The 7,974-nt window shown below is 38.3% G+C and overlaps 1 protein-coding gene across 1 annotated transcript; it reads right to left on the minus strand.

Annotated features, from left to right (window-relative positions):
• Positions 1-1,815: 1,815 nt before the first annotated feature.
• Positions 1,816-6,053, minus strand: LOC102714947 (cinnamoyl-CoA reductase 1-like). The gene is made up of 5 exons (XM_006660566.3): positions 5,778-6,053; positions 5,544-5,698; positions 5,255-5,443; positions 4,411-4,763; positions 1,816-2,488 (listed from the first exon to the last, which is right to left on the minus strand). Exons 1-5 carry the CDS (start codon positions 5,962-5,964, stop codon positions 2,296-2,298), a joined length of 1,077 nt encoding a protein of 358 aa, XP_006660629.2. The 5' UTR covers positions 5,965-6,053; the 3' UTR covers positions 1,816-2,295.
• Between the last annotated feature and the right edge of the window lie 1,921 nt (positions 6,054-7,974).

A 7,974-nucleotide genomic window follows, 5' to 3' on the forward strand; every position in this document is an offset into this window, starting at 1 on the left:
GTCACACGGCGGCATCTTGGTGCTCTGCTAGCTCCAGGGCGTCTGGCGCCGTGCCCAGCATACATATGGCGACCCCAATCCCACACTAGGAGAGAGAGGAGTGGTGACCCTAGCGCTGCAACAAGTTATTGAAAATAAAAAATAAGTATATTTTAAAAATTATTTTAAAATGGTTGAAACAATATCGCATGAGTGTTACAGTGTCTTTAATAAAAATCATCTAACAATGAAAACAAAATATCATGCTTAGAAAATTATAGTAGAGCTAGCAAGTATAAATAGCAGATAGAGCATTCACACATATGTTGTGCGGATATAATGGATATCATAGCCCACATTACAGTGATAGCGGTGGTGGTGGCGGCATCATCACTACTTTTTTTAAGATTTGCTCCGGTCCAATAAAAAGTATATCGAGATACCGGTATCTCGAGATACCAAATTATTTTTCATCATTGGATCTAGCTGAGTAGGATGTGCACGGTTATATCCAACGATCAAAAATGATTTGGTACCGCGAGATACCGGTACCGTACATTGAGGTACTTTTTGTTGGAGTGAAGCAAATCTCCTGTTTTTTATAATAATATATATATATATATATATTGTTAATAATGTAAAAATAAATGCTAGAAAGTAAATTACAATAAAGAAACTCAAAAACATTGAGCGTTTGTTTCGCTGCCTTCTGTTGGTTTTCTCCCGCGCGCAGGGGCGGATCCAGATCATCAAATTAGGGGGGGCTAATTGACTTCTTCCTCCTTTAACCTCGCTACTCTTCATATTTTCTCTATTTTTATTTCATTCATCCTTCAAATTTTCTATCGGAATCTAGCGGGTAGGGGGGCTTGAGCCCCCCAGCACCCACGCTGGATCCGCCCCTGCCCGCGCGTGGTGGCAGCTGTGGATATCTCATGCACACATGCCTTTTGGGCGGTGATGCTTGGCCAATAGGCTATTGGGCTTTGTGGGCCGGTACGGTAGTTGGTTTGATAGGCTATTTTACAATATTTTTTTACAAAAGATTCATACAAATTTATTACTACTTGTTTCTCCTCTAATTGCTAGCCCATATTCTTCGGCCACCGGCATGCCTGACACCACAACCGCAATAATCCAGTGCCTTAACTCGCCACACCGCCTTAATAACATAGCTCCATTTGCTGTACATTTTCTCTCCTTCGGCTGTATTGATTTGCTTTTTTTTTTAAATCATATTGATTTGCTTATTATTGGATCATCTCTGCAAGAGAGAAGTGAAAATGTTGGCACATAAATACATAATGCCATAACTTTTACAAAACTCCCCCCATTTTTTAGCTTTTACTTATGCTTATAGCCCAAAATTTAAATTTTGTCTTAAATTTAGAGTTAATTTTGAGGTTTTTTATTTTTTATTTTGCAGTTTTGGCTTACACGTATATAAAAGTTTTATTCGTAAATTATTTTCTATTTATAAATATGTCGTTTGTCCTTTTCCCATACGCAAATTCTTTAGTTTGAACGTTCTCTCGGTCATGGAACAGGTAAGGGTTATCTAAATGTTCATGACATCCATGACAAAAATTCATCCTAACAAAATAGGAGCAGTAGAGTGTTGCACTGCTATTACAAATAAGCTATCGACTTTGATTTTTGAACCCAGTATCTTTCAATAGTTATTAATAATTTTCCATATATAGATTACTATATTGCTATCTGGAATCTGGTGTTATTATTTACCCCCTTTTAGCTTCTTGTTTGCTAGGTTTCAAAATTGCGATATTAAATCTCTCTTCAGGAGATGGAACACCTGTCTAATACAATTCAAATATGTGACATCTGACATCGCTTTAGGATGCATTTTTTCATCTGTAATCATATATCTCTTCATAAGTGAGCTGTTGATAATTTGGTACATATGGTTAAGGAAATCAATTGTGATAAACTGGTGCCAAGAAGAAATTACTCGTGAAATCATATGGGTATACAATTTTAGAACTAGAAGGGCAGACTTCACGTAGATCTGCTGATCTTCAGATCAGAGAGTATACCTACCCTGTGTCTTCTTTGTTCCACTTAGTTTACATACGTAACAAGAGATGCCTAATTAAACGCTGTCGCAGGAGGACATACGTTAAATGTGTTATTTCTTGAACGAGTAATTTTACCATCTTTGATAAGGTACCACTGTTTTTTATGTAAAATTTTATATCTTTTTATACCTTAGACTTAGATATTAGAAGGTATCAAATTTTACGTAGAAAACAGTGATGACTGTTTAAGGATGGGAAAAATGCTCTTTAAACAGTGTGATCATGCTGTCACACCATTCAGTCCAGCTGCTGGGATCTCCTTGCCCAGCACTGGGAGGTGTCCCTTCAACTGGAGGCTCTTCACCGTCTCATGCAGCGAGTCGCTCACGGGTATGAACTGGAGGCCAAGATCCTGCAGCTTCTTGTTGGACATCTTGTAGGGCTGCTTCCGTGGGTTCACCTCGTCAGAGCACCTGCGAACAAACCATGGCCGGCTTCAGCGACGATGAAGCATACAGTGGTGAGCCGTCTCTTCCAACTTTGCCTAGATGCATTAATTATATTCCTAGATATATATTTACTACTCTCTCCATTTTATATTATAAAACTTTTTAAAATTATTTAAATTCATCAATGTATCAATGTATACATTTTATATATGTGTTTAGATTTGTTACCGCATAAATAAATCTAAACCAGACTAAAAAATGCATGTTATAATATGGAAAACAGTATGGATATGTTATTTATTCGTTAACTTTACAGCTTTCTGTCGATGTGTTAAGAGGAGTGGACAGATAAGCAGCTATCTTCAACAACATTGCCCCATCACGGTATAAAAGTCTTTTCCAGTACTAAGCTTAAGAAAGCGTTTGCGTGCCGTCACTCGTGTGTTGGTTCACCTGCACCCAACACCTACTTCTTATGCTTTACTGAACAGTAACTTTGATCTCTTATCCCTACTCACCAACCAAAGGTGGGTCCACCCTCTCAAATATACTCAACAAGTAATTATCCAAACTAATTAATTCTTATGGAGTAGTAGTTCGTATAAAGATAATAAGGTGTTCTGTTTTCTATAAAGTCTAACGTTTGTAATAGTTGTTAATTAACCATTAAACTAATGATATATATACCTTAAGTAACACGTACGTTGTATTGTATCATTATATTCATATTAGAAAATATTATTATGTTCTATTAATCTTATAGTTGCTGATAACACATTATAAACATAACTATTAGTCAAAGTATACTATTGGAGACCATGCCCAAAACATGCATGACGTACTCGATTCTTTTTGTATGGAGGGAGACAGGAAGTATCTTTGTGATTTCAGTTCAGTAATTTCAGTTTTAGTTTTTTTCTGAACACACCGCAGTTCTGCCTGCGTGTACAAGCTTATAAGACCTACTCTCTCCATCCCAAAATAATTCAGCTTTTCAGTTTTTAGTTATAATGTTTGACTCTTCGTCTTATTCAAAAAATTTATGATTAATAATTTTATTTTTATTACATGATAAAACATTAATAGTAATTTATATATGACTATTTTTTAAAAAAATTTCTTGAATTTTTTTAAATAAGACGGATGGTCAAACGTTCGACACAAAAACCAAAAAGTTAGTTTTTTTATGGACGGAGGGAGTATATAAGATGCACCTATCATCTAGGAAACTAGAAATTTCAGCTGTAGCACACATGGTTTTGTGTTTGATGCATCAATCGACAGAGGTTTGAAGTTTGGTGCCGGAGGCCGAAGTAACACATGTATTAAATGCCTTAATAGCATCTCTAACCGTTCGTCTCATATCCTCTATCGTAAAAATAGAAGATAAAAGATAAAGATTGAGCTCCAATAGAATATCCATCTTATCCTCTATTTTTAAATCTTGTCATCCATATTTGGAGAGAGAAACTCTATATTTGAATATTCTCTCTCCATCCTCTAAAAAAATATGGAGGATGTTATATATGGATGATTTACTGGAGTACAAAGAGATATAAGATGAAACTATTTTAGATTTTTATCCAAATGAAGATATGTATGACCAAATTTAGATAATGTATTGGGATGCTCTAACTAAGGCAATGAAAATGTTATAACTTAAAGGACGCTATCTATCCACAAAATCGATTAAGATACAAGGTCATGGCCAAATAAAGACATGGATGACATATCACTACTTCTACATAATGGATAGAAATCCGTTTTCTGTATCAATAGGTGGATGGATATACACACAGTTACTCCCATGTTTTATAATATATATTTTATATAAATTCACGTGTATGCTAATGATATATATAAACAATATAAATGAATTAATAGAAAAATCTAGACAGAACTGAAATATTTTATGATATGAAAATGGAAAGGGTGCTTGGAATCACCTTGTGGGCACAGGATACTCGGGGAAGAGCTTGGCGAGGATGTGGACGACGTCCTCGCGGTGCAGGACGCGCTCGGCGCAGAGGTACCGGCCGGAGGCGGCCGGCTCCTCGAAGACGCGGACGTGCGCGGCGGCGACGTCGCGCACGTCGACGTACGCCTGCACGGCGTTGGCGTACTTCCTGGCCGAGCCGTCGAGGTACTTGAGGATGTGCACGGCGCTGGCGTTCACCGTCGGCTGCAGCAGCGGCCCCACCACCAGCACCGGGTTCACCACGACGAGGTCGACGCCGCGCTCCTCCGCCGCCCTGCGCGCCGCCTGCTCCGCCACCGCCTTCCCGTAGCAGTACCAGTTCTGGTCGGTCGCCGGCCGTCGTGGCATGATCAGATCAGCAGAAAGATCGATCAGTCAGGTGCAGTGATGTCATGTTTATGCAATAATTACGTGTGATGTGACCACAGTATAAACCCCCTAGATTAGTTGGTCTTGATGTACGTCATTGTTACAATCATGATGGATTGATAACACTATTGTCCTCACGGAAAAAGGGGGTTAAAAATCAAGGGTTGGTGATGACAGGAACTCTTTACTAATCGATCGATAGCTTTTTGCTACACTGTAAATAATCTGCCAAATTGCCCTTGCGGTTCAGGTAGCTGATCATCCACGTGGTTTTGTTACACTGAATATGCAGTTCTTTTTTTATTTGTTATATCCAACTGATTATGCAAAAATTTCATAAAATTTGACATGATGGTAGTACGTATAAACCACCGCACAAATATGCGAAAAAGAAAAGGAACAAATTCTAGCTCCATATGCAGGGGCTTGTCGTCGTAGCTGACCTTAGTTTTCTTGCAGAATTCGAGGTCGCTCCAGCAGGACTCGTCGACGACCACGTCGGGGCCGCGGTTGGGGTCCATGGTCACGGCGCCGATGGACGACGTGAACACCACCCGCCGCACCGCGCCGGCCTCCGCCGCCGCCTTTATCACGTGCTCCGTGCCCCGCACCGCCGGCTCCACCATCTGCTCCTGCATGATCATGCACGCACGCACACAACCACAGCCATGAACACTAGCTACATGCACACCGATGAAAGCAGCAATAAGATGCATATATATATATACGCACAGGGTCGTCGGTGACGGGGGAGGCTGTGTGGAACACGCCGTGGCAGCCGTCGACGGCGGCGCGGATGGCGTCGTAGTCGAGGAGGTCGGCCTTGCACAGGACCAGCCTCTCGGCGGCGCCGTCCAGCGCCTTCAGATGAGCGTTCTTCGGGTCATCTACACACATCACGAGTTCATGATCAAATATGCATATAGATAGATTCATAGATATGCATGCGAAGTTAATTATACGAACCTGGGTTTCTCACTGTGCCCTTCACGGTGTAGCCCCTCTCCAGCAGCAGCTTGACGAGCCACGACGCGATGTACCCGGCGGCGCCGGTGACGCACACCGTCTGCCCGCGCCCCGGCGGCACCTCCTCCTGCTGCTGCGCCGCCGCCGCGCCGGCACCGTCGTCATCGACGACGGCGACGACGGTCATCGCTCGCTATACTAGCTTTCAGCTACTTAGGCAATGATCGAGTTCGATGGATCTGTAGTGGTTTAATTTGTTCATGGAAGGGGAGGAGGCGACGGTTGATGCTAAATTTATAAGCGGAGGAAGATCGAGAAGTGGTTGTTGCTGATGAGGTTCGCCGGCCGTGCGCGGTGTCCACTAGCTTACCGGCCCGGCGACGGCGACTTGGAGGTAGGTAAGGCTGTAGCACACTACCAATATTTGTTCGTCGCGTACGTACGTCCACATATTTGTTGGAATCAAAACGACTCAAACTTTGGTATCTCTTTTGTTGGCATATATATATACTCTATCGGTTTCAAAATATAAGAATATTTATAATTCTTTAGAACACGAAAAGACTCGGATTAATAATTATTTTTATAAAATGTACTATATCAATTTGTTTTATTTGATACTGTTGACTTTTAAATCTATGTTTTATCATTTGTCTTATTGAAAAGATTTTTATAATTATTAATTATTTTATGATAATTTGATTTATTACTAAAGATATTTAAGAACGATTTATAATTTTGTATATTTGTACAAGATTTTAAATAAGACAAACTATCCAAAAGTCAATGATGTCAAATAAAAGACGGTTTTGTGATGTAAAATTGATGTCATTAGATTCATATTTAAAGTACTGTCCTAATAAAATTTTTTGCAACAAATGAATATTAGTACTGTTGATAAAATACTTATATTAATAAAAAGGGTTTTTTTATCATTCTTGAAAAATACTTCAGGCTAACAGAATTTTAGTACAAATTTTTTTAGTACCAATAATTTTTGTTGAACTGGAGCAAATCTTTTTAAAATAGTGAAAGTACTTTTGCTGGATTTGATCGTAATGAATGGTATATGATCTTTAACAAGCTATGTGTAACCGTCTGTATATGTATATATGTTGATATATTTATATATGTGGGTATCTAGCTGAAGAGATATGTACTTTTTTTTTCTTTCTTGGCCACACTTGCACTCATACTTTCGTGACAACGAGATAAAGGGATACTGAACATGGTGCGTAGATGCTACACGTATGCCATGAGTGAAGATATTAGCAAAGGGACTGGGACTCAAGCTGTCATGCATGACTAGCTCATGGAGAGTGTTTGGTAAGTTTTTCACAAAGATTTTGAGTGCACATATATGCTACTAGTACGCTAGTACTTTCTCTCCTTATGTATACAGTATACTACGTACAAATGCATTTTTTTTTTCATGTCATTTTGCCCCTTCCACAGTGAACGCGTCGAGAACTAAAACGACTACATCGAAGACATGTAGTAGCAAGTATGATCCCCTTAGAAACCTAATATTAATATATTTAGGATTTAAATTTTATTTTATGATATGGTTAGTTATAGCACTACTCACAACACCACTTGTTCTAACCATCTTTTCATTTTAATTTTGTATACTGATATTATACTCGTGCTAATGCTACGGCTTAGTTTATTAATATAAATACGATATTCTGAACTCGTTCCAATGCAATCATACAAATCAAACATTTAAAGCTGTTTATCGATACGTAATCTGATTATTTAAATCAACTCTAACAAAGTACAGCAAGACGTCACTTTTTCATAGTTAATTATAAGTCGGCATATATTGCACTTATATGTTTTCAAGTTTATATGGTACTTTCAGAGCTTACAACCAAGTTTATATAGCAATTTTGGAAATATTTTAATAACAGATTTATATACTAATTTTAGAATCACTACAAGATCAAATTCAAATATTACCAGGACAATTTTAATTAAATAATTTATTTATATTATCTAATATTAACATAAATTTGAGTTTTGCAAAGCTAAATTTAATAAACCCAATTTACACAAACATGAATCATATCCCATACAACATTCCATCTTCTTATAATAAATAAAAAATTGTTGATGTTTCTATATATCAAATGAACAAACAACCGTGCAACTCTCAAATAACACATAATTCAAATTCTACTTTTTATGGTTTTAA

Source organism: Oryza brachyantha, chromosome 9, assembly GCF_000231095.2.
Source record: "Oryza brachyantha chromosome 9, ObraRS2, whole genome shotgun sequence".
In the NCBI taxonomy this organism is placed as follows: Eukaryota; Viridiplantae; Streptophyta; class Magnoliopsida; order Poales; family Poaceae; genus Oryza; species Oryza brachyantha.

Bases quoted from the DNA above. Each gene is read 5' to 3' on its own strand.
- LOC102714947 (XM_006660566.3), bottom strand. From the start codon at position 5,964: ATGACCGTCGTCGCCGTCGTCGATGACGACGGTGCCGGCGCGGCGGCG. The intron at 5,699-5,777 runs GTTCGTATAATT...TGATGTGTGTAG, and splicing joins GGGCACAGTGAGAAACCCAG to ATGACCCGAAGAACGCTCAT. The intron at 2,489-4,410 runs GTGATTCCAAGC...GTTTGTTCGCAG, and splicing joins GAGTATCCTGTGCCCACAAG to GTGCTCTGACGAGGTGAACC.